Source organism: Delphinapterus leucas, chromosome 18, assembly GCF_059928025.1.
Source record: "Delphinapterus leucas isolate spDelLeu-1000000601 "Yukka" chromosome 18, BTC_Dleu_Yukka2, whole genome shotgun sequence".
Lineage (NCBI taxonomy): Eukaryota > Metazoa > Chordata > Mammalia > Artiodactyla > Monodontidae > Delphinapterus > Delphinapterus leucas.
In genome coordinates, this window is record NC_143146.1 from 72,933,071 (window position 1) to 72,961,021 (window position 27,951).

At 41.4% G+C, this 27,951-nt stretch overlaps 1 protein-coding gene across 1 annotated transcript in view; it reads right to left on the minus strand.

The window, feature by feature from the left end:
• The window catches only part of MTUS2 (microtubule associated scaffold protein 2), a 492,284-nt gene that overhangs the window by 285,634 nt on the left and 178,699 nt on the right, over positions 1 to 27,951 (minus strand). The window contains exon 4 of the mRNA XM_022574568.3: positions 9,787 to 9,984. Coding sequence (XP_022430276.3) covers positions 9,787 to 9,984 — 198 coding nt within the window. The remainder of the gene's footprint in view (positions 1 to 9,786; positions 9,985 to 27,951) is intronic.

Here is a 27,951-nt window from a genome sequence, read left to right on the forward strand (position 1 = left end):
CACCCTTCCTGTCACCCCACCCTCTCAGGCGCTCTTGCCCTCTCGGTTCTGACACTTTTCCATCTGGTCCTTTCTTTCCGTGCCCACTGCTGACACCTACTTCAGGCTCCCACCAACCCTCGCCTCCCAGTTGCTGCCTGTTATGGGAGCCAAAGAACCCTCTGACATCACCATTAATTGATTTTCTTTCTCATCAAAAGCAAAAGGAATTATTGATCTCTGCTGCCTTAAGGAAGACCCTGCAAGGATCTCTATGAACCTTCCCAGATGATAGACTGTGCATATTACAGCAATACAAGAAAGCACGTACTGTTGGTCAAGTTCCCAGGAGAAGTCAGTATGAGTCTGGAAGTCATGCACCTCCCTGTCTCTGTTCTGATGCTGGACCAATAACCCAAGATGCTCAGCATTAGGCAAAGGGCCGGAGCAAGGTGACTTCTAAGGTGTGACTTTCTATATTTTATAGGAAAAAATCAGGGCAGTAAAACTTTTGAGTTGTTCTCTGTCTGTTAGTGTCCTGAAAGGTCCATCTCATATGACAGGAGAAGAATAACAAAATAAGGTCAGGCCAAGACGGGAAGAATCCCTAATTTTGGCAGAACTGAGACCTCTCACTCTCTGTCTCTCTTCTCCAAACTAATTAACTTACATTTTACCATATTAATGTTTCTCAAATACGATTCTGATTATTCACCACAGAAGAACCATAAATGATTCCACACATTTATAGAATTCAGCCACAAGGTCCCAGCTCTGAGAGCCAAAAGTGGTCAATTCATTTAATTCGATACCTTCCAACTTTTATAATAAAAATCTGAGTCCACTGAGGTTAACTGACTTTCCCAAAGATTATTCTATTACCATAAATGCTGATTTTATTACATATTATGCATGCAAGTGTGGCATATTTCTTATCTCAGTTCATAGTTCAAAGTATCCTTTCTTCATAAAATGCCTTGAATGTGCTAAAACATGCAAGAATACGGCACTATTAACCTTTTGAAGGGCTATGTGATTTCTAACAGTTTTGCTCACATATCTGATTCAAAATGGATAAACTAGGTGTTACTTAAGCAATAAAGAAAATATTTTCACTTACAGGCAACACCGAATAACACCCAGAAGAACTCATTCTGATGTGAGTGTATGAAGGAAGCAAAGAAAGGGAAAAAAGAAGGAACTGAATGTGTGGGAATCACTGGGAAAATTAACAGTGAGATTCAGTGAAAATGATTCTGTTTTTTTCCTTACAAAGAATACTTTACCTAATTACAGATACCAGGGAAATAGGTATTTAAATCCACCAGTGGCATGTGTTTGACTTCCTCATTTCCAGAGAAAATCAGGAGCTTATTTTGGGTTTTGTTCTCACTATTCTCTTTTCCCCACCCACCCAAATCGGGTTGAGATATCCAACAGAGTAAAACCCTAGTACAATGGAAATTAGACTCTAGCAAAATGAGAAGCTGTGTGAAGCCCTTTTCACACTGCAAAATCAAATGTTCCCATTTTTTTCCTGCAGACATTAGAGGCACAGAAATAAAAATCAGATCCAACTCTCAGTTTCTATTTTGAGCAGAGGTTTTAAAAGCCATCAGCTTAGATTAATGTGCTATGTATTAGTCACCTTGCATAAATACATTTCATTTAAAGGGAGCCCAACTGAATGTATTCCCTTAAATGATAACATGCTAAGGGCATGGCAGAGCCCTTTTAGATAAAGAGATAAAAACATGACTTTCCCTGCCTATGTTTTATAAATAGCCAAACAACCACAAGCTTATAGCCCAAAAGTAAGAGACGCCCATGAAAATCAAGAGATAAACTTCTAGAACTGCCACCTTACGGTTTCATGAATGATGCATGTTTTAGTTTAACGCTCAGAAAGGCATTCACCGTACATGAGAGAGTTGACGATAACAACTGAGAAATGGAGTGAACATCGACTCCCTGACCTAGATGTTATCAATACCAGTTTCTTCAACCCACACCAGACATGGTTAATCCACCACGGAATTTTCCCATCTGAGCTTTTAAATCCCTCCCAACAGAGAACTTTCTGCATGTGGGAAATGGATGGAAACAGCCACTGGAACATTATTATTATTACTGTGCAAGGCCGTGTTTGCATACATTAATTCCATTTAATGTTCTCATCAATCCTACAGTGGCTTTTGACATTATTTATTAGTATTAATATTATTATTATTTTACAATGAGAAAGTAGAGGCACAGAGAGAGTAAGTGACTTGCCCAAAGTGGCAGAACTAGCTAGCGGCAGAGGCAGAATGCAAACCCAGCAGTGCACTTCCAGAGACCACATTCTCCACCACTATGCTATACTGACTCTTTTTTTTTTTTAAGGATGTCACTTTATTTTATTTATTTATATTTTTTAACATCTTTATTGGCATGTAATTGCTTTACAATATATATATCCCCATATCTCCTCCCTCTTGCATCTCTCTCCCACCCTCCCTATCCCACCCCTCTAGGTTCGGTGCTGATCTCCCTGTGCTATGCTTGGAATGTAAAAAAAAAAAAAAAAGGTTCTGGAGAACCTAGGGGCAGGACAAGAATATACTGACTCTTAAGAAAGGAAAACCAATACAGAGAGAAGATGGGATTTTAACCTTCTTCCACAGAAGGTTAAATAAAAATGGAAATTTTCAAACATACAAAAAAAAAAAAAAAAAAAACCCAAAACCAGGAAGTAAATAGTGCAATGAACCCTCAGAGTTCCATCATCCAGCTTCAAGGATTATCAAACTTTTGTCTAACTTTCCTTATCTATACTGCCCCCCCTCCAGTTTTGTTTTGTTCTTTTCTTTGCTGGATTATTTTACAGCAAATCCAGAACATCTGTCATTACCTAGAAGCAGAGTGGAATAATTAGATCTGAAGATATAACGCAGTAGGGCTGAGACAGCCCAAGGGGACTTGAGGGGCGTGGGGTCAGGACGGGCAGGTGCTCCGTCCTTCGGGTTCCTTCTCCCCAACCCCTCCCCAACGCCATGCTGTCTCCAGCCACAGCCCTCTCACAGCTCCCTGCAGGATGCACTTGGATACCCCACCTCCCCACCAGACACTAACTACACACGGTGTCCTGGCCCCAGCACTGAGTTCCATGCTCACCCCGTAACAGATGCTGCAAGACTGCAGGACCGGGGAAGGGCAAGTAGACAACCCGATCTTCACAAAACAACACAAGCCCCCCAAATGAGGCAGTTCAATTAGACATTACGTTTACTACATATAAAACTATTATCATCCCAATTTCAGTTTATCTTACTTTCAACCATTTAATGGTCAGTTTTCTTTGAAACAAAACAAAACACATTTACGCTCTAATCTCATCTCTGGGTAGATGTGATCGGTGTCCGAGTGTTTTGAAAAGGAATGTACAAGGACATCAATAAGGCTCAATCTCAAACAGGCAATAGCTTCTCTGAAAATTAACCTCACAGGTCCCGTTCAGCTCCTTTTCCCATGAATAAAAAATGACTCCCTCTTCGCCAATGGAACGAGACAGGTTGATGGCTGTTTCGGTAGGAGTTATTAATAATGCTTCTTGTCGACTCTCATTTATTTATTTTTATTTATTTATTTTTGGCTGCGTTAGGTCTTCGTTGCTGCACGCGGGGGCTACTCTTTGCTGCGGTGCGTGGGCTTCTCATTGCTGTGGCTTCTCTTGTTGCTGAGCACAGGCTCTAGGCACACGGGCTTCAGTAGTTGTGGCGCACGGGCTTAGCTGCTCCCCGGCATGTGGGATCCTCCTGGACCAGGGCCGGAACCCGTGTCTCCTGCATTGGCAGGTGGATTCCTAACCACTGCACCACCAGGGAAGCCCTCTTATCTTATTTAGAATGCATGTCAGTTACAGAAAATCAAACATGTCATGTATGTAGAAGAATTCTATAGTGTTCATAAGCATAAACGCTGAAATGAACATGCAAAAAGCTTTCATATTAACCTTTACTTGCATTGACTAACTTCCAAAATGGTTAGTGATTTCCACTTCAGATCATTATCTCCAGAACCCAAATTTTATTCAATAATTAAAAGACCACCTACCTATTTATTAAGTATGAAAATAAGAACTAAAGCTCTAGAATTTAATGAGAATATCCAGTCTCTCTAAATTGAGATGTCTAATTAGAAATTAATTGGAAACTTTGAAATTCTCTCATGAAAAGCCTCAACAGTTGGGTTTTAGCCCAATTCTTTTAAAATGGCTAATTACATGCAAGGAGATATATAAGATCTTAGACATCTGTGAGACTAGTAGGTCAGTCCACATAACGATTTAGCTCTGAATATAATTATACTACAAATAACCTATTATCTTTTCCATGCTTTGAGTTGTAAAAATTATCTATGGGTACACCACAGTCAATGGAAGCAACATTTTAGAGATAATTGAGAAAGTTTAGAAAAGTGTGAGAACCACAGTGATGGAACTTCAACTATCAAGACCTGTGAAAGTCCTAACAGACTGAAAATGTGTTTCTGGTACAAAATACTTCTGAAAGTTGCCCAAGTTCCTCTCTCAAAAGTCTCTCTTGGGCTTCCCTGGTGGCGCAGTGGTTGAGAGTCCACCTGCCGATGCAGGGGATGCGGGTTCGTGCCCTGGTCCGGGAAGATACCACATGCCGCGGAGCGGCTGGGCCCGTGAGCCATGGCCGCTGAGCCTGTGCATCCAGAGCCTGTGCTCCGCAACGGGAGAGGCCACAAGAGTAAGAGGCCCGTGTACCGCAAAAAAAAAAAAAAGTCTTTCTCTTGAAATTCTACTAGTGGAAAGCCCATGCTAGGTAGTGTGAGGTATACTAAAATTATTAAGAGACATACCCTGTATCCTCAAAGAGCTGACAATCCACAGGGGAGACAGGACATAAAAACAAATAACTATACCAAGATGGTATGTGATAAGCCACAAAAGTGATACAAGCAAGGGGCAGTGGGAGTTCCTAGGAGGAAGGACCACTTCAGGTTCACAGATGAAGCAAGGCTTCTTAGAGGAAATGGTATTTGAATCACACTGAAAATGACTGAATCCACAGAGAGATCTGTGGGAGGGGAGAGCATTCTAGAAATGAATAGTTTAAACCAAGACCCAAAGGCAGGAAAGCACAAAGCCCTCAGAGAAAAATGTGAACAGCTCTCGTTGTCTGGTTGAGGGTGTATGTCAGGGGACTGGGTGAGGGTAAGGTGAGAAGGGGGCTAAGCAAGTCCCGGAGGACCTGTAACTTCTGGAAAGCAGTGGACGTGAGTACAGGGACACATGGAGCATTCACAACAGGCTCAAAAGAAAATTGTCTATAGGACCATGAGCCTGTGGATTAGAGAGTGAGGATGTACTGGGAATAGTTCAGGTGACATAGATTTAAACAAAGATGAGGAGGAGAATAGAAAGAGGATAGAGTAAATGTAAGAAAGAACTGATCAGATTTGATCACTGAATACAAAGGAAGGCACAAAAGAAAAAAAAATGGTGAGCGGTAACGGCTGATTTTAAAATTTCCAGCCTCTGTAGACAGGAGATCATAGATGTCATTACATCATAGAGCAACTTTGAGAGGCAGCGTCACTTTGGAAAAGATAACGGAAGATTCATTTTGACGGAAACGTTTAGTTTGAGGTGACTTGAGTCACCCAGCTGGAGATATCTGACAGGTCATTTGAAATGTAGATGAGAAGTTCTGGAGAGAAGTTGGGGCTGGAGATATGGATTTGGTACCGCGTCCGAAGTGCTAAGAGCTGAAACTGTGGAAAAGAGGACCAAGGGGAAGATGGCAGCACTGGGATAGATGCATTCTGAGGACAGACCCTGGGGAGCTCAAACACTGGACTTCAGCACCAAGGAGACAGACCCCACCATGATGAACCAGCAGGCTGCATCAGAAATGGCAACCCCTTGGCTTCCGGAGGTTTTCTGGATGTACAAACAGCTCCTCCCAAAGGATCTCCTAGGTAGAGCCCACCTCTACCTCCCCAAATACTGCCCAGCTCACAACCCCCTCTGAGAAACTCCCTGACCACCCTAATCAGAAATGAAGCCTCCACCCCAACTCATTTAGAAGGCTGTCGGCACATATATCCATGCATCATGATTATTTATACCGATGTCAGTCTCTCTGTCCACATCCAGCTCTATCCCTATATCTCTAAACATTCTACTACTTTCCTGCACCAGAACAAGAAAAACAGAAAATCCTTCAGATTTCTTTTTTATTTCTCCTTTCAAATTCTTTGTCTCATGATTTCTGGTCTCAGTTCACCGCACAAAGAAAACATGAGAATATTGAAGAGAGAAAAAGAGGAGGAGAAACTGGAAAGGACAGCTGCAAAGGCCACCTTCTTCATGTTATTTTCTGATAGATATTTTCTGTTTCTTGAGCACCAATAGGTTATTCAGAGTCCACAATGAGAGATGATCCCCCACATAAATTATTCTATCCTTGTGTGATATGATCTATTTTCACTAATGATTAATTCATGAGACCCTAAGTCTTCCTATTTCCCTTCCCACACACACACACCCCCAAAGGTTTTAACCTTAAATTATACCTCCTTACCCACCAGAAAAATCAAGTCTATAAGCCTAACTGCTGGTAAATTTGACAACTAGGTATACTTTGGGCTATAGTTTGTCACCAACACTAAATTACGCTGTAATTGTTTTTCTCCAAATTTCTATTGCCTGAAGCATATTGGAGAATTTTTAAAATGATGAGCTGCGTATTAGGTCAGATCTGCTCAAATACTGTGATTTTAAGCTTAAATTTAAGTTTTAAGGTAGAGAATTACTTTTTTCCTGTTCACTTTCAATCTTAAAAAAGCTGTGCGTCACGACCTAATGTCATTTGAAATTTTATTTGAGGTTCGAAATGGGCCAGCCTCATAACCTCTACGTGATGAACCTGTACAGGAGTGAAGGGAGGGTGATCTGCAGCACAGTGAGGATAAAGGTTGAGTGTTAATCCAGAGAAACTGAGCTGCTAGCAAGAAATTACAGGGAGGCAGCCTGAACCCACAAGGAGCACGGCCTCACCATGCGAGCTGCTCACCAAACAGCTGGCTTCTTCACATGACGGAAGGTTCCCCATCACCTGAAGCGAGTACACACCTGGGAAGGGGTGGGGCAGGGACAGGTGGGTTGGGCCTGAGGGGCCTCTCAAGGCAACTCAACTCTAAGATTTGCTTCACTAATAGAAAGAAATGACTTCACATCATGGGTGTGTCTTTACCATACATGGCAGCTTTGAGAACTAAACAGAGGAAGAGGAATACTCCCTCCTGCTCCCAGGATGGGAGCAGGTCATTCTGATCTCAGTTCGCTCAGCTATAAAATGCAGGGGTGGACAGGATGCTAAAATACCCTCAGGTTCTAAGGACCTGCAGACGATTCCTTTCCCTGTGTCGGCCCCATCTGCCAAAGCCTCGTGGAAAAGGTCAGAAAACACAGCAGGGCACTCGCCTTGGGAAGCCCTTGCCCAGCGGGGTTGAATGAATGGTGCAGAGCCTGAGCCCGGGGTGGAGGGTAGACTCCAAATGGAACAGCTGAGACCCGCACTCAGGGGGCTCCCAGGCCCCACTCTACAGCATCACTTGCCCATCTGGACCCAGGAAAACAGCACAGAAAAGTCGCAGCTAAGCCAAGGTGGCCCACAAAACACTAGTAGGTTCACAATGAATCACTTAAAAGTGTCCCCCACACAGCATTCACAGTCACGTGGACGCTGTCAGACTGTTTATAGGCACGTGAGTATCTAAAATCATGAGTCGCACATTTGCAAGTAGTTCCTCATTGTAATCATGTTTCAGATTTTGAGGCATCGACTTGCTGTGGTGCAATCCCTTTTTATAGTAATATTCCTAAAATGAACCCTAAGTAGTGTCTAAAGAAAGACAAGACAAGGAACAAAAAAGGAACCAACTCTGACATCATGTTAGCTGTTTCCATGAGCTAAACTGGCAACATTTGCTCCTAGGATTTGTCTAAGAACTTTCAGCTCTTGCAAGAGCTTCGTATTTTACTTAATCCTTGTCATCAAAGCATCATTTCTTTGCTAAAGAACAGGAACAGGAGTTTTCTTGACCTTGAATCTGATAACAAGCATAAGCATAACGGTTAATGGCACTAAGACATCAATTCAAATACGGGCAAAGTTTTTCTGTGATTTACTGGTGAAGGACAAATTTTATATATAGTTAGGTGGCAAATAATTACAGATCAATTCTAACATATTGCATTTTAGAAACAGAAAACAGTTCTGAATAGAGTAAATATTTCTTTTCCTATGAAATCTTTAAACCAGGAGTTACTTTCTCTGGCACATAACAGCTCTTATCTCGGCTGCTCAGGGAGTCCCTAGCTAGTATGCTTTGAAGCACAGGTGAGAAGAAATGCCCTAAGCACACCTGGAATTATTCCGTCCACACCTGTCAGCTCTCCTTTTGAAAAAGTGGCTGCCATGGGGACATGCCTCAGGTCACCTTGAGGTTAATTTTTTTTTAAGAAATCAAAATCTTAACTCCTTCCTTGGAAAGATACATACCATATGAGATTTTTTATCATTCATGCTCCATCTAAAACAGAAACATGCCACTGAGAATTTCACTCCTAAAAATGATGACAAATCGTCACTCCTCTATTTCAAAACCTTCAGACTGTTAACACGCACACACATGTCTAAAAATTAGGAGTTACGCATTTGCGAATTTGAGACTGGCACTGTGCCGTGATGCAATCCCTAATTCCAGTGGGGTTTCTAACATGATTCCCGTATGAAAGTAGGTCTGAGACACAGCACCTTCAGGAAATCAAGTGAACCAAGAACCTCTCAGAAATGCTTACAAACACGTCGAGATGCATTACTTTTAGGAATAACCAGGTAGACTAAAATTTAGAGCTACAGAGGTACAAATGTTCCACCCATGAGCTCTATAAAGCCGAGAAAGGATAGGGAAAAAACAAGCTTGGAGAGAGGAAATTGAAAAAAATAATACAAAATCAATCTTATTCTCAATCTCTCTTCCTCCTCCCCTTCCCCCTTCCCGTCTTTCACTCTCTCTCTTATTCCAACTTGATTCAACTACTATAATCCCTTCAAAACAGCTTTCCACATGAAAACCGCGTACATTTCCCTGGCAAATTCTTACTACCCAACATCTGAGGTGTCATGGCTTCAGATCCAGTAACAATGGCTTTGAAGTCGATGAGGCTGAGATGGGTTTGGTCCTCAAAGGCTCAGCCCAAATGCGGCAGCCTTGGGTCTTCTTTAGGGACAGCAGCTGAAATGACCCGCTCGGACGCTATTAGTTCATACTTTAAAATGCAGCTTACGACGCCAGTGTCAGGAACCAGGCCTGGAGTGACACCATCTCAGCTAACAGGGACCTTCCTGGGCACAAACTAGAAGAAGCTCCGCTGGGCTCCCCTATTTTTAACATTGTTTAATTAACTTTTAGAAATCAAGAGCTCCACCAATATGAAGGCATGGCAGGTAATCACAGGTGACTAAAATGATTTTCCCACTAATATTTCATGTCTTTTTCTGGCACATTAACTCCCTATAACTTAGAAAATGGTAGTGCCAAACAGGCTTTTATTTTTCTTCGGCAGATTATCTTTAAAGTCCCAACAATGGTAGATTAAGGTAGTCAACCCAAACTCTTAGCTAAACGCAAAGAAAATGCAACCCTGTTGTACCCACACGCCGATTCGCCCTCTGCTGGTCCTGCCTGTCTGGGATGCAAGCCCGCCCACCCGTCCGCCCCACTTACGGTTGGCCAGCCGGCTGGGCTCGGGCTGGGCGCTGTCCGCTGACTGGGTGCTGGACACCGAGGACACGCTGGAGCTCCGGACGAAGCCAAAGGCCGCCAGCTTGGCTGCCGGGAGGCGCGAGTAGCCAGGAGGACGAAGTCCAGATTTGGGTAGGTTGGATTTTGCAGCATTTGAACCGGAAGGTTTCTTTAAATCTGCTAAAATGAACCCAAACCAGAAAAAAAATCTCAGTTGATAGCAAGATACAGAAGACACAGATTGTGAACATTAACCCAGCTCCAGCATAAACAGACCACAATTACTCTTGCACGGTCTGAGTCAACACATTCACAAAGGCGTCTTTGTGAGAAAGGGCCCTCACTGCGGGCCAGGTGCTAAGAGGGGGAGAGACAGCAGGCAGACGAGACCAGAACAGACAACTCTCCCTACTATATGGCCATAAAGAAAGGTATAAAGTGCTTACGGGGCTGAATGGAATGAGGACACATACTGTTGCAGGTCACCCCAGAATTGTGAAGCTAAGATACACCTTGCTTCTGACATACGATGGGTGAAGAACCCTTGTGGCCAAACACTCATCAACAACTATAAACTGTATGTAGTAAGTCACAGAGACACATACAAAGAATCATTTAGTGGTGGCAGGAACGAGGTGAAAGAGCACAAACTGTGTAGCTGGCTGAAATCTAGTCTCTACCAATTACTACTGCGTAATCTCAGGCACTTGACCTAACACTAAACACCACAGTTTCCTCCCGTGGAAGGAACAGGGTTGATAAAGCTGCCTGGACGTGTTAGTGTACTGCTGCTTGTAGCACAGAACTTGCTGGTGCTTAAACTGAGGCTAGGTTTCATTCTCTCCTTTTTCCATTATCTGTTTTTATGTTAGTCTAAACTTCAAAATTAGTTCCCAGATATGTGCAAAGCCAGCTCATTTGAAATAGTAAAACATTATTATAAGTGCATGATCTCAGCACTCCTGTGTCTGAGCCGGGCTCCACGCATAGCTACTGTGACGATCGTCCCAACCCTATGAGAATTCTCTCAATACCAGATAGAACCAGAACATTAATGCTCGTTTTTTTAATAAATTCATTTATTTTATTTATTTTTGGCTGTGTTGGGTCTTCGTTGCTGCACGCAGGCTTTCTCTAGTTGCGGCGAGCCAGGGCTACTTTTCGTTGCAGTGCGTGGGCTTCTCACTGCGGTGGCTTCTCTTGTTGCGGAGCACGGGCTCTAGGCATGCGGGTTTCACTAGTTGTGGTGCACGGGCTCAGTAGTTGTGGCTCGCGGGCTGTAGAGCGCAGGCTCAGTAGTTGTGGCACACGGGTTTAGTTGCTCTGCGGCATGTGGGATCTTCGTGGACCAGGGCTCGAACCCATGTCCCCTGCATTGGCAGGTGGATTCTTAACCACTGTGCTACCAGGGAAGCCCACAAATGCTCTTTAATATGACATTTAAAAGGAAAAAGGGCCAAGCGTCCTGCTATTCTGTATAACTGTCCTAGTCGAGCCATTTAACAACTTTCACTGCAGCCACATTTACTGGGCGTGCTTGTTCCTACACTACAGTCAGGCAACTCTTCATCATCTACCGGAAGCTCCACCAGGTTGCAGATTAAAATTAAAATGGGCTGTCTGTAAAAAAGATTCAAGGTCTAAAAAAATCAATGAAGAGTCTACATATTAGAAAGCATCTATATGTGGAAATACATCAAGGACCAACAGATGCCAGGCTGGGCCTGCAGAGCCCTTTCCTCTAGCAGCAGCTCCCCTGAGAGCGAGGCCACGGTCGCTCGTACGTCCAGGTGACGGCGGAATCTGTACAACTGTGGTTTGCTGACGTCTAGGTCAGGACTAGGAAGGGGAGGAATCAGGTGAGTGCAAAGGGAAGAGGGGACAGGGAGCTGGTGCTGCGAATATTCCCAACTCAGGTCTGTTCTAACGCTTGGGAAAAAAATGTTCAACTAGGACAAAGAAGAAATAATCACTGTTTAACGAGTAATATTGGCCCCTTTGTATCAGAAAGTAAACGTCATGTCAGTGCCTTAGAATTATCGTTCTCTGCTTCTCTAAAAGACATAAAGTTATATGAAGTAATAACTACAAATATGTATTACTGGGTTTGTAACAGGCCTGGATGTAAAAAGGAGAAAGATGGAATAGAGCTAAATAGGAGTAACATTTCTGTATCCCACTGACATTAGTATAAATATTAGGTAGATTCTGATAATTTAAGATGATATGGTAAGCCCTAGAGCAATCAGTAAGAAGATAACTCAAAAAAATATAGTGAGAAAAATCACTAAAGGAATTAAAATGCTACCTTAGAAAATACTTACTCAGTGCAAGAGAAAGCAGTAATGAGTAGAGAAACAAAAAAGACATGAGGCAGACAGAGAACAAATAGCAAAATAGCGCATGTAAATCCAACTATATCGACGGTAACATTAAACGTGAATGTATCAACCAATCCAGTCATAAGGCAGAGACTGAGAGACTGGATGAAAAACAAGACTGAAACATATGCTGTCTGCTGGACAGACATTTTAGATTCAAACATACAATTAGTTTAAAGGTAAAAGGATGGGAAAAGACATATCATGCAAAGAACAACCAGGAGAAAGCTGGAGTGGCTATACCGATGGCAGAAAAAACACATTTTACAACAAGAAAGAGATAAAGAGGGATATTTTATCATGATCCAAAGTCAGTAAATCAGGCAGATACAGCGGCTGTAAATATAAATACAACTAAAACAGGGTCCCAAAATACACAAAGCAAAAGCTTACAGAATTGACAGGAGAAATAAACAATTCAAAATATTTCGAGACTTTAATACCCCACTTTCAATGATGGAACAACTAAGCAGAAGATCAACAAGGCAACAGAAGACAAACACTATAAACCAACAAGACCTACAGACATCTAGAAAACACTCCACCCAACAGCAGCAGAATATACATGCTTCTCAAGGGTACACAGAACCTTCTCCAGGATAAACTAAATATTAGGCTATAAAATAAGCATCGTTAAATTTAAAAAGATTGAAATGATACAAGTGCATTCCTTTCCTGTTTCTTTTCTGTTTTTTGCTTGTTTCTGTTTTTTCATCTAACGTTCCAACGAACGTTCAGCCCTGCAATACACACAGATTCAGTACTTTCATTGCTGAGACAGTTTATGGTCACTGCCAATCTACCATTGTCCAACTTACCCTCCCTGACCTTTAACAGCAGAATTAGGGCCCAGCAATACCTTGGCAGAGACAGGTGCTGGTCACATAATCGAGCAGCATCAAGGTGTGAATATATAGGAGATGAGACTCTGTAACCAAGTAATGACACCATTTTTCTTGTACCTGGTTTTGGAACACATTTCTATTGACTGTACTGTATATCTGAAATCAAAATTGTCCATCACAACTCTGCTCCTCTGAGCTAGTCCTACCCACTCACATTCATTATGCACAGCAACTGGAAAGAAAAGCCATCAGAAATTCACCTCCATTTGACAACAGATTAAGATCCTTGTGGCTGCACTACTATCAACTACATTCGGCAAATTCCTGCTCCCTGGATTTCTGCCCATTTTTGAATCCTGCCCCTGTCTCCTTAAACATGTCACCTGTGATTCCCTGATACTCCCTATCCCTTCTCAAAGGACTACGGTTGACTCAGCTCTGTAGACCCCCTTCTCTGTAGATGCCTGATATCAAGCCTGTTCAGCCTAGTCAAGTTGACTTTAGCCTTACAAGGGTTATCTATGATTTAGCTCCATGCTTGGGTTACACAGGACTGAATTAGTTTCTAAGTACAAGCTCTAATTCTCTCCAGAAGTGAAATGTTAATGGACTTAAGTGGTGTTGACACAGCTGTAAACACACGATAAAATTTCACAGAACTAAATATACATGTACAGACACACACACACACACACACACAGGGGTGCCTGTAAAAATGAGTGAAATCAGACTAAGTTCTGTAGTCTAGTTAATAGTATTGTCCCAATATTAATCTCCTGGGGTTTTTATTCCTTTTTTAAAAATTTTCGTTGCTTATGGGAAGCAACTAAGGCAGTACTTAAAAGGAAAGTTATATCTATAAATGCCTACATTAAAAAAGGAGAAAGATGTCAAATCAATAAAGCAACCTTCCACCTAAAGACACTGAAGAAAGAAAAGAGTAAACTAAACCTAAACCAAGCAGAAAGCAGGATATAATAAATAAGACAATGGAAATAAATGAAACTGAATGGAAAAACAATAGAGAGAATCAATGAAGTCAAAAGTTGGTTCTTACAGAGATCAACAAAGTTGACAAACCTCTAGCTAGACTAAACAAGAGAAAGGGAAGACAAACTTTTAAATTAGGAATGGAAGAGGGGACATCACAGCTCATTCTTCAGAAATAAAAATAATTATAAGGGAATATTAATGAACAACTATATCTCAACAAATTAGATAATCTAGTGAGACTGAAAAGTTCCAGAAAGACACAAACTATGAAAACTTACTCAAGAAGAAATAGAAAATACACCTATAACAAAAAGATGGAATTCATAATTCAAAAACTTCCCAGAAAGAAAAGTCCAGGCCCAAATGTCTTCCCTAGTGAATCATATCCGACACTTAAAGAAAAATTTATACCAATTCTTCACAAATTATCCAAAAATGGGGGGATGGGTGAAAAGAACACTTCCAAACTCATTCTGTGAGGACAATATTACCTTGATACCAAAACCAGACAAAAATATCAAGAGAAAAGAAAACTACAGACTGATATCTACTGTAGATGCAAAATCCTCATCAAAATATACAGCAGGGCTTCCCTGGTGGCGCAGTGGTTGAGAGCCCGCCTGCCGATGCAGGGGACATGGGTTCGTGCCCCGGTCCGGGAAGATCCCACACGCCATGGAGCACCTGCGCCTGTGAGCCATGGCCGCTGGGCCTGCGCGTCCGGAGCCTGTGCTCCGCAACGGGAGAGGCCACAACAGTGAGAGGCCCGCGTACGGAAAAAAAAAAAAAAAAATATATATATATATATATATATATATATATATATATATATACAGCAAACCGAAACCAGCCACCTATAAAAAGGATTATATGCCATGACCAAGTGAGATTTATCACCAAAATGAAAGACTGGTTTAACATGGAAATCAGTCAATGTACTTACATTAATAGAATAAAAAAAACCCCACACAATTATCTCAATAGATGCAGAAAAATCACTTGACAAATTCCAACAGCACTTCATGATAAAACACCTAACAAACTAGGAAAAAATGAAAATGATCTCAATAAGGGCATCTAGGAAAAACCCACAGCTAACATCATACCCAAGGAAAACAGACTGAATGCTTCCCCCCCCAAATCAGGAACAAGACAAGGATGTCTGCTCTCACCACTTCTAGTCAACATTTTATGGAAGTTTCTAGCCAAGGCAATTGGGCAAGAAAATAAAATAAAAGGCACACAGATGGGAAACAAAAAGCAAAACTTTCTCTAGCTATAGACGACACAATCTTGTATATGAAAAAAAAATCCTATAAAATCTACTAAAAAACTATTAGAACTAATACATGATTCAATACATGAAAATCAATTGTATTTCTATATACTTGCAATGAATAATCCAAAAATGAAGTTAAGAAAATTTCACTTACTATAGTAACAAGAATAAAATACTCAGGAACTGTAATAAAGGGTCAGACTCTATTTTTTCGATGTTTGATTGATCACAGCTGTCAACTTTCAAACGCTGCGCCCCCTTCTGTACTCCCCACGCCCCTCTGCCCCACGTCTGAGAAAGCTGGAAAGAACTTAAGCCCAGTGCTCCCTCCTTTGCCGCTGGGAGGAGATTCAAACTACGCAGGCCCCTACCACTTCCACTGAACCCTGCCCCGTCCCACCTCTAACCTCTAACAACAGTAAAAAAGAGCTGAGCCAGTGTCCTTTCCTGGCTCTCTCAAGCCATATCAGGCATGTTTGAGAGGCCTGCCGATCTCTCCCCAGAGACCTCAATTACGTGAGTAATTACCTTCCTCATACCCTCTTGCTTTGTGTATAGCAGCATCAGTCTTGACATCCAAAACTTATTGGCGGTGGGGGCCCCTCCTACTGAGACAGACTGGGACCTGAGGCCCTTTGCTGCAGGGCTTGCACCCGGACACATATTCCTTGAGTAACAGATTACAAAGAAATGATAAGGGACTAAAAATAACTGTGTGCATGCACACTTGGGGCAAATCATAGACAAGAAGATACAGAAAGACCCAAAAAACCCAACTGCCACTTCTGAAGAGCTGGGAGCAAAAACAGGGTGTCGGGAGCAAAAGCAGGGGACTGCGCATGCCCTCCTGCACTCGACACCACCAAAGGGGTGGGCAAAACACCTAAGCCACCCCTCCGGCCTGACACACCCCTACTCTCACCCCATATAAGGGACCAGCCAGCCCCTCTTCAGGGAGCGAGCAAGGGAACCTGTGGTTTGTTTGGGCTCCCCTCTGCTGCAGCAGGGACCCCAATAAAGCCTTGCCTGAATTTCTTGTCTGGGCTCTAGTCAATTTCTACTGATTGTGGAAGGTCAAGGACCCTGGTCAGTATCACTGCCTCTCCAGGGTGGCCACAACAATAGGTGCTGTGATCAGGATACTGAGACAGTGACCACCATCACAGGGAGTCTTTCTTCTCGCCTTGCTTACTAACTAGCTCTGCTGACTAATAGCAAGCACGCGCTTCAAGCTGGTTCTTTGAGCCGTGGGGCTCTGTGCTGCATTAATGAGTCCTACAGAACCTCCGTTACATAGACTTCCCCGACCTAAGGTGGAAGTGTCAGTAATCAGTTGGCTTTTAGGAACAGGATTATGGGATTGGAGTGGGCCTTGGGTCACGTATCTTCGCCTGGACCTATGTGTACGTCTTGGAATGGAGTTGTGACTGATCCTTGGTTCAGGGGAAAGACTACCTCGTCCTATATGCAGGCCCACTGGGTGGTCACTCATGAAAAAGCAGTCATTAGGGGGAAAACAAGACCAAAAAAAAAAAGCCGTCATGTGAGCGCTGAGGTCTACATTCCTAAGAGCAGATGTCTCAGCAGGACCCTGAAATGTCTCTGCTGCCGCCTGTACCTCTGTCAGAAATCCTGATCTCAGGGTTATACAGAAGAACACCCACGGCATCTCTGGGGACAGCAAAGGAGTTAATTCAAACCCTACTGAAGCCCAGGGTCCTGAAATCTTATAAAGCAACCACTGCCACGGGGAGGCCCCACCCCAGACGATGCTGAGCTGAAGCTCTCTGGAAGAACGTTATCAATACAAGCAGATTAGAGAGACAGCCCGCCCCCAGTAAAAACAACAAAGGAAAAAAGGACTGGGGGTGAGCGGAGGGGGAAAGAGAGAAAGAAACTGGCGTTATTCATAAGAGACACAAGGTAGAAACAATAACAAATGTGCATCAACTGTTGAATGGATAAACAGGTTGTGGAAGGTCAATACACTGCAATATTTTTCAGCTACAAAAAGAACGGAACTACTGATACACGTTACAATACGGATGAACCCTGAAAACATTAAGGCAAGTGAAAGAAGCCAGACACAAAAGGCTGCACATTGTATGATTCAATTATATGAAATGTCCAGAATAGGCAAATCTATAGAGACAGAAAGTAGGTGAGTGCTTGCCAGGGGCTGGAGTTTGAGGAAATGGGGAGGGCCTGAGAACAGGCATAGGGTTTCTATGAAAATGTTCTAAAACTGATAGTGGTGATGGTTGCACAGTTGTGTGAATAGACTAAAAACCACTGAACTGTATCCTTTAAAAGGGTGAATTCTATCTAGTATATGAATTGTGTCAATACAGCTGTTATATTAAAACAAAACTTTTTTTAAAAAGAACAAATCTTGTCTTCAGTTCAGTAACAGGCTTACACTGAGCTGGAGCAATGATGACTTTCCCAATCTCTATCAGTATCTTCAACTTCCAAAGGGCCTGTGACAGACAGAGGGCTCGGTCTGTCGTTGTGAGTCCTGCACAAAAACCCCTTCTAACCGGCAGATGGAAGAAACGTTCTATACAGCAGATCAAAGACCCTTCCAAATTAATATGACCATAATGGGGAAATTAAATAACTTCGAAAATTAATGAACATTTTAACAAAAAACCTCTAGGATCAAATATTCAAATCCCATGCAAAGGAGCTTAAGTGGGCCCACTTCTTTTATTTTTATCAAGGCTCTGTATTCTGTCAAGATTTTGCCCAAAAAAAGATACAAATTCTTATGTGAACAACAAAAGGGATTTTGCTGCTATTAAGTGCTTAAAAGATGTGTTGCTCTTTCAAAGTAATACCGTTTTTCTTTTGAAAGATGAATCCTCTGAAGAATGCAAATCTTCACATTTAGAGGAAACATGAAAAGCTGTATTTATTCTCACCATTTTTCCTTTTGTATTGATTCTCCTTTAAATATGACTTTGTAATGCTAGAATACCTCAATCAACTAAAATCAGATTACACTGCCTTATGGTTCAATACTGTATTGATAAAGGTCCATCCATCATTGTCCAACATTCTTGACATCTGAGGCAGTAAAATAAAAACTTAAAGAATGTAAATGGGGAGTCAAGATGGCGTACTAGGAGGACACAGAATTCGCGTCTCCTCACAATGAGGGCACCTACCAGGCACCAGGACCATGGACACATAAGGTGACGGGAAGAAACCCCAGCGACCAGTGATCTCTCCTTTTGGCTTGTTCCCCACCCTCCCTTTTTTTTTTTTCTGTTGTGGTTTTATTTTACCTTGTTGCAGTTGTTTCAAATAGTTTTATGTTTCCTGATCTTTCCGATTTTATATTGTTTTTTATTCTTTCATATCATACTGCTACTTTTTTCCTTTCTTTCTTCCTTTCTTTTTTAACACGCCACAAAGCTTGTGGGATCTTGGTTCCCAGGCCAGAGGTTGGACCTGAGCTCCTGTGGTGGGAGCTCTGAGTCCAAACTGCTGGACTAACAGAGAACCTCAAACCCCAGGGAATATCAATCGGACTGAGGCCTCCTGGAGGTCCTCATCTCAGCATCAAGACCCAGCTCTATCCAACTACCTGCAAACTCCACTGCTGGACGTCTCAGACCAAACAACCGGTAAGACAGGAATATAGCACTACCCATTAAAAAAAAATAAGAAACAAAAAAACACTTAGTTACAGACGAAGGAGCAAGGTAAAAACCGACAAGACCAAATAAATGAAGATGAAATAGGCAACCTACCTGAAAAAGAATTCAGAGCAATGATAGTAAAGATGATCCAAAATTTTGGAAACAGAATGGGGAAAATACAAGAAACATTTAACAAGGATCTAGAGGAACTAAAGAGCAAACAGTGATGAACAGCACAATTACTGAAATTAAAAATACTCTAGAGGGAATCAACAGCAGAATAACTGAGGCAGAAGAACGGATAAGTGAGCTGGAAGATAAAATGGTGGAAATAAGTGCCAGGGAGCAGAATAAAGAAACAAGAATGAAAAGAATTGAGGACAGACTCAGAGACTCTGGGACAACATTAAACACACCAGCATTCGAATTACAGGGGTTCCAGAAGAAGAAGAGAATAAGAAAGGGTCTGAGAAAATATATGATGAGATTATAGTCGAAAACTTCCCTAAGGTGCGAAAGGAAATAGTCAATCAAGTCCAGGAAGCACAGAGAGTACCATTAAGGATAAAACCAAAAAGAAACACGCAGAGACACATATTAATCAAACTATCAAAAATTAAATACAAAGAAAAAATACTGAAAGCACCAACGGAAAAGCAACAAATAACATACAACGGAATCCCCATAAGGTTAACAGCTAATCTTTCAGCAGAAACTCTGCAAGCCAGAAGGGAGTGGCAGGACATATTTAAACTGATGAAAGGGAAAAACCTACAACGAAGATTACTCTAGCCAGGAAGGATCTCATTCAGATTCAACGGAGAAATTAAAACCATTACAGACAAGCAAAAGTTAACATAATTCAGCACCACCAAACCAGCTTTACAACAAACGGTAAAGGAACTTCTCTAGGCAAGAAACACAAGAGAAGGAAAAGACCTACAATAACAAACCCAAAACAATTAAGAAAATGGTAATAGGAACATACATATCGATAATTACCTTAAATGTAAGTGGATTAAATGCTCCAACCAAAAGAAACAGACTGGCTGAATGCATACAAAAACAAGACCCATACATATGCAGTCAAGAGACCCACTTCAGACCTAGGGACACATACAGACTGAAAGTGAGGGGATGGAAAAAGATATTCCATGCAAATGGAAATCAGAAGAAAGCTGGAGTAGCAATTCTCATATCAGACAAAATAGACTTTAAAATAAAGACTATTATAAGAGACAAAGAAGGACACTACATAATGATCAAGGGATCAATCCAAGATGCAGATATAACAAATGTAAATATTGTTTACCTAACAGAGGAGCACCTCAATACATAAGGCAAATGCTAACAGCCACAAAAGGGGAAATTGACAATAACACAATAATAGTAGGGGACTTTTAACACCCCACTTTCACCAATGGACAGATCGTCAAAAATGAAAATAAATAAGGAAACACAAGCTTTAAATGACACATTAAACAAGATGGACTTAATAGATATTTATAGGACATTCCATCCAAAAACAACAGAATCCACTTTCTTCTCAAGTGCTCATGGAACATTCTCCAGGACAGACCATATCTTGGATCACAAATCAAGCCTCGGTAAATTTAGGAAAACTGAAATCGTATCAAGCATATTTTCTGACCACAACGCTATGAGATTGGAAATCAATTACAGGAAAAAACTGTAAAAAAAACACAAATACATGGAGGCTAAACAGTGCACTACTAAACAGCCAAGAGATCACTGAAGAAATCAAACAAGAAATGACAAAATACATAGAAACAAATGACAACGAAAACACGACAATCTAAAACCTATGGGATCCAGCAAAAGCAGTTCTAAGAGGAAAGTTTATAGTAATTCAATCTCACCTCAAGAAACAAGAAAAGTCTCAAATAAACAATCTAACCCTACACTTAAAACAACTACAGAAAGAAGAACGAAGAAAACCAAACGTCAGTAGAAGGAAGGAAAATCATAAAGATCAGAGCAGAAATAAATTTAACAGAAGTGAAGAAAACAATAACTAAAAGCTGGTTCTTTGAGAAGATAAACAAAATTGATAAACCCTTAGCCAGACTCATCAAGAAAAAAAGGGAGAGGGCACAAATCAATAAAATTAGAAATGAACAAGGAGAAATCACAACTGACACCACAGAAGTACAAAGGATATGAGAGACTACTACAAACAACTATATGCCAATAAAATGGACAACCACGAAGAATGGACAAAGTCTTGCAAGGGTACAATTTTCCAAGACTGAACCAAAAGAATTAGAAAATATAAACAGACCTATCACAAGTAATGAAACTGAAACCATTAATTAAAAATCTTCCAACAAACAAAAGTCCAGGACCAGATGGCTTCACAGGCGAAGTCCATCAAACATTTTGAGAAGAGCTGACACCCATCCTTCTCAAACGCTTGCAAAACATTGCAGAGGGAGAAACACTCCCAAATTCATTCTACGAAGCCATCACCCTGATACCAAAACCAGAAAAAGATATCACAAAACAAGAAAATTATAAACCAATATCACTGATGAACATAGATGCAAAAATCCTGAACAAAATACTAGAAAAACAGAATCCAACAACATATTAAAAGGATCATATTAAACACCATGATCAAGTGGGATTTATCCCAGGTATGCAAGGATTCTTCAATATATGCAAATCAATCAATGTGATACACCACATTAACAAATTAAGGAATAAAAACCATATGATCATCTCAGTAGATGCAGAAAAAGATTTTCACAAAATTCAACACCCATTTATGATAAAAACTCTCCAGAAAGTGGGCATAGGTGGAACCTACCTCAACATAATAAAGGCCATATATGACAAACCCACAGCAAGCATCATACTCAATGGCGAAAAACCGAAAGCATTTCCACTAAGATCAGGAACAAGACAAGGATGTCCACTCTCACCACTCTTATTCTACATAGATTTGGTAGTCCTACCCACAGCAATCAGAGAAGAAAAAGAAATAAAAGGAATACAAATTGGAAAAGAAGAAGTAAAACTGTCACTGTTTGTCGATGACATGATACTATACAAAGAAAATCCTAAAGATGCCTCCAGAAAACTACTGGAACTAATCAATGAATTTGGTAAGGTTGCAGAATAGAAAATTAATGCACAGATCTCTGGCACTGCTATACACCAACAACGAAAAATCAGAAAGAGAAATTAAGGAAACAATCCTATTTACCAACGCAACAAAAAGAATAAAATACCTAGGGATAAACCTGCCTAAGGAGGCAAAAGACTTGTACTCAGAAAACTATAAAACATGGATGAAAGAAATCAAAGATGACACAAACAGATGGAGAAATATACCATGTTCCTGGATTGGAAGAATCAATATTGTGAAAATGACTATACTACCCAAAGCAATCTACAGATTCAATGCAATCCCTATCAAACTACCAGTGGCATTCTTTACAGAATTAGAGCAAAAAATTTTACAATTTGTATGGAAACACAAAATACCCCAAATAGCCAAAGCAATCTTGAGAAAGAAAAACGGAGTTGGAGAAATCAGGCTCCCTGACTTAAAACTATACCATAAAACTACAGTAATCAAGACAGTATGGCACTGGCACAAAAGCAGAAATATACATCAATGGTACAGGATAGAATGCCCAGAGATAAACCCACACACATACAGTCACCTAATTTATGACAAAGGAGGCAAGAACATACAATGGAGAAAAGACAGCCTCTTCATTAAGTGGTGCTGGGAAAACTGGACAGCTACATGTAAAAGAATGAAATTAGAACACTCCCTGACACCATACACAAAAATAAACTCCAAATGGATTTAAGACCTAAATGTAAGACCAGACACTATAGAACTCTTAGAGGAAAACATAGGCAGAACACTCTTTGACATAAATCACAGCAAAATCATCTTTTTTGACCCACTTTCTAAAGTAATGAAAATAAAAACAAAAATAAACAAGTGGGACCTAATGAAACTTAAAAGCTTTTGCACAGCAAAGGAAACCATAAACAAGAGAAAAAGACAACCCTAAGAATGGGAGAAAATATTTGCAAATGAAACAACAGTCAAAGGATTAATCTCCAAAATATACAAACAGCTCATGGAGCTCAATATCAAAAAAACCCAAACAATCCAATTAAAAAATGGGTGGAAGACGTAAATAGACATTTTACCAAGGAAGACATACAGATGGCCAAGAGGCACATGAAAAGATGCTCAACATCACTAATGATTAGAGAAATGCAAATCAAAACTACAATGAGCTATTACCTCATGCCAGTCAGAATGGCTATTATCAAAAAATCTAGAAACAATAAATGTTGGAGAGGGTGTGGAGAAAAGGGAATCCTCTTGCACTGTTGGTGGGAATGTAAATTGATACAGCCACTATGGAGAACAGTATGGAGGTTCCTTAAAATTCTAAAAATAGAACTACCATATGACCCAGCAATCCCACTACTGGGCATATACCCTGAGAAAACCATAAGTCAAAAAGAGTCATGTACCACAATGTTCATTGCAGCACTGCTTACAATAGCCAGGACATGGAAGCAACCTAAGTGTCCATCAACAGATGAATGGATAAAGACAATGTGGCACATATATACAATGGAATATTACTCAGCCATAAAAAGAAATGAAATTGAGTTATTTGTAGTGAGGTGGATGGACCTAGAGTCTGTCATACAGAGTGAAGTAAGTCAGAAAGAGAAAAACAAATACCGTATGCTAACAAACATATATGGAATCTATGAAAAAAAAAAAAAAAGGTCATGAAGAACCTAAGGGTAAGACGGGAATAAAGACACAGACCTACTAGAGCATGGACTTGAGGATATGGGGAGGGGGAAGGGTAAGCTGTGACAAAGTGAGAGAGCGGCATGGACATATATACACTACCAAACGTAAGGTAGATAGCTAGTGGGAAGCAGCCACATAGCACAGGGAGATCAACTCGGTGCTTTGTGACCACCTAGGGGGGTGGGATAGGGAGGATGGGAGGGAGGGAGACGCAAGAGGGAAGAGATATGGGAACATATGTATATGTATAACTGATTCACTTTGTTATAAAGCAGAAACTAACACACCATTGTAAAGCAATTATACTCCAATAAAGATGTTAAAATAAAAAAGACTGTTAAAGGAAGGAGGACAGGGACTGATCTGCTGAGCAGAGGATGAGTTGGGACATGTCAAGACTAGAGGTATGGAAGTCAGCTGGGGGGCAGCAGATCAGGAGAGAAGTCCTGACATTCTGGGAGCAGGGATGGAGTAGATGTATTCAAGTTACAAAATCAGCAGGTCTGGCTGACTGATTAGCTGGGGGAGTGGGGGGAAGGTGGGAGGGTGAGTAAAGAGAAATCTTCTCTGTTGTAGGAATAAGAAAAGGCCGACATCCCTGAGAAACCTCCAAGGGAACCACTGTGGTTCAGCCATGCGCCACTGAGGTCATGCACACCTGAAAACACAGCAATGTGTAGGAACTCTAGGAAAATCCTTCTCACTGCAAAAACAATAGAAGCAAGCTGTGGTCACAAGAGCCCCGCGGAAGGCTCTCCTGCAGAGCGGCTGGACAGCCTGTAGGGTCACTCCCTGTGAGCGGCAAAGCAAACCCCAGAAAGGCCCAGGGTGGATGCGTGGTACCTCAACAGGTTAAGGCTGCAGAGGGATGCAGGGGGCTTAGACCCCGTGTTTTTGCTCACTTCATTACAGGTGTGTCTGTCCACAGTCCGGGAATGATGATCAGGGGAAAAACTTAACTGAGATTGCTGGCTCACTGGCATTATTTAATATCCAGGCTGGAAAGAGAACTAGTGAAAGTTTTTTGTTCTGGTTTGGTTTTGTTAATGTTTCTGGAGTTGCAAAGAGATGGGTCTAAAGGTAAAAACAGAACACTGTGCTAAATGAGCAATAAATAATCTGCAAAACCAAATAAACCTATGTATGCAGTGTGTCTTTAATTGAGGCCCAAATCTTGAGTTTTACCTCCTTATAATTATCTAAAAAATTGAGACTAAGCATTTTTGCGTTATCGGAGTATAGCCGGGATCTGAGCAGCTGCATTTGTATTTCTGTTTAGATCTTGTTGTCTCACCTAAAGCGACTGGATTTAATCCAGAGATTCACAAATATCCAGTGACATATTTTCCACTGTATTAGAGTAACCCCCCCCCCCCAGGGAGAGTTGGCCTCTCTATACATAATTGGTCGGTGTATAAATTAGTCAAAGCCTTTGTGTAAGAGAAGGGAACTGGAAAGGGTCGGTGAGGGAGCAGGCATGAGAGAGTGCTACAAACAGAAGGACATTCACAGCAGGGACAAGTAATGTAAATACTGCCAATGTCATACTTCTGCCGGACAGATCTGCTTATAAATAGAAGCTGTTTAAAAAGAGACGTCAAATACAGGTGACCTTGTACTAGCACATCTTACAGAATTAGAAGTGTTAGTCAATTACTTTTAACTGACTCTAAACCTACCAATGCTTCTAAAATGCTGTGGGTATACGTGAGGATGGAGAAAGTTCTTGCATCCTATTTGTATTTGTAGTTCTCGGGGAAATCATCCGAGGCTCAGGGCTCATCGAAAGGAACAATATCTTTATGAGCAAATGCACTTGAATCATGTTTTCTGATCATTGGTTTTAGCACTGCAAAACAGAGGAAAAGCAAAACACTTGCTCTCTTTGCTAAGGAAAAGACTCAGGAGATTCTGATGACATCGCATGTCTTTTCCATGGAGCGCATTTAAAGCACAGCTCTCACACTGCTTGTGCAATACTGACGGAACAACCTTTACACTACTGAGCAGCGCCCTGGGAGGTGCTGGTGGCCAGATTTAAGGAGAAAAGGAGACCGCCAGCTCGTGGTGGTGGACAGAACACAGGCATTCTGTCCCTCGCTTACCAAAGGCGCCTTAAAGTGAGTAATTCAATTCTAAGAGGTACAATTAATAATAACAGCTAATATTTATCGACTTCCTTCTATTAAGCACTTTACCTATTTAAACCTAGAACAAGAGACAGGTACTTACCGAGCCAGATATTTCAACAGTTTCTGGAACAGAGACGGAGGCCCCCGACTGGCAGGCAGAGGAAAGCGCAGCCTGCAGCAGACGGGAGAGCCGCGCTGCCCTGGAAAAACAAGTGCTGACCTCCAGCCGGACAGCCAGGGCCGCAGAGCCTCTGATCCCGGGAAGGAGGAGCGAGAGGCTGAAATGATGAGGGAGACACTATAGCCTCCACCCCACTGTCTCCCTCATCAGGCCCTGCAGTGTCCAGCAGCCAGGAATTTACCCCTACCTGGCCACCCCGTGCCAAGCCCCAGGGTTAGGGGAAACAGACTCCTAAAGAGTCCGAACAAATGGACTTGGTCCATCCAACTCAATAGTAAGCATGAATGATCACAAAGACTTCGAGAAAAGCTGCCGGCATAACACAAACAACAAAAAAGTTGAGAAAAACGAAGAGAAAATCTGCCCCTGAGCATATAGAGGGAATTCAGGAAACAAAAGCTATCTTTAGGATGGGAGGGAGACGCAAGAGGAAGAGGACATGGGGATATATGTATACGTATAGCTGATTCACTTTGTTATACAGCAGAAACTACACACTATTGTAAAGCAATTATACTCGAATAAAGATGTTAAAAAAAAAAGCTATCTTTAAAAAAATCTAATTATCCCTAGAGAAATTTGGGAAGATATGGCAACAATAAAAGAAAGTGCGGGGCTTTCCTGGTGGCGCAGTAGTTGAGAGTCTGCCTGCCGATGCAGGGGACACAGGGGACACGGGTTCGTGACCCAGTCCGGGAAGATCCCACATGCCGCAGAGCGGCTGGGCCCGTGAGCCATGGCCGCTGAGCCTGCGCGTCCGGAGCCTGTGCTCCGCAACGGGAGAGGCCACAGCAGTGAGAGGCCTGCGTACTGGAAAAAAAAAAAAAAAAAAAAGTGCAATCTGCTATGAAAAGACGCAATCAGAAACCAAGACGGCATCCTTGGAAATTAAAAATACCCAAACAACAATTCAAGAGAAGTGTTAGAAAATAAAGTCCAGTCAGATGGTCTAAAATGAAAAATGTAAAGAATGAGGTAACAAAACATGTGAGAAAAACGAGACACAAGTAATCACTTTGGGAGACCCAAAAACCAAATAATAGAAATCCCAGGAAACAGAGAATTAAGACGCCAAGGACACAGATGATTCTAAAGCTTCCAGAGAGAAACAAAGCAGGTCTCCTACCAAAAAAAAAAAAAAAAAAATATATATATATATATATATATATATATATATATATATATATGTATTTCTCAGACTGGCACCAGGTTTCTTTAGAGCAACAGTGGAAGTCTGCATGTTTTGAAAGAAAATCATTTTCAACCTAGAAAATGATATTCGATCTAGTGAATGCAGACTAAAGGCTGTCTCAGAAAGGCAAAAACTCTGTGAGTTTGCTTTCCCTGAACCCTCTCTTAGAAAATTACCGAGGATGTACTCCAGCAAAATGAACCAGGAAACACATGGATCCATCCCAGGAGAAAGAACGAAGGGAAGTTCCAGAAGAACAACATCTAGCTGAGAAGGCAAACAGAAGCTGTAGGACTGAAAGTCCCAGAGGCAGGCACCAGGAGAAAGAAAAAGGCATCTTGAAACAAAAAGCCCAGGACACAGTGGGTGTCCAGTAAATACATACTGCATGATTCCATCCCTCGCTTCGGTTTGAGACTTTACCTGCCCAAACCACTCAATACTCTCCAACTTCTGAACCTCTGCTTTGAAATCATGTTTTTATATGGTTTTGGATTAAGGAAGGACAAGAACGTATAAAGATAAGGATACAGCCCCTTTCCACGGTATAGAAAAATCCGGGAAGACAAGCTTTGTGATGAGTGCTCATATACAAGGATAAATGAGACAGAAGTCTTGAGATTCCATATCAAACAAGGTCAAAATGGCAAAACAAAAAAGTCTAGATGATTC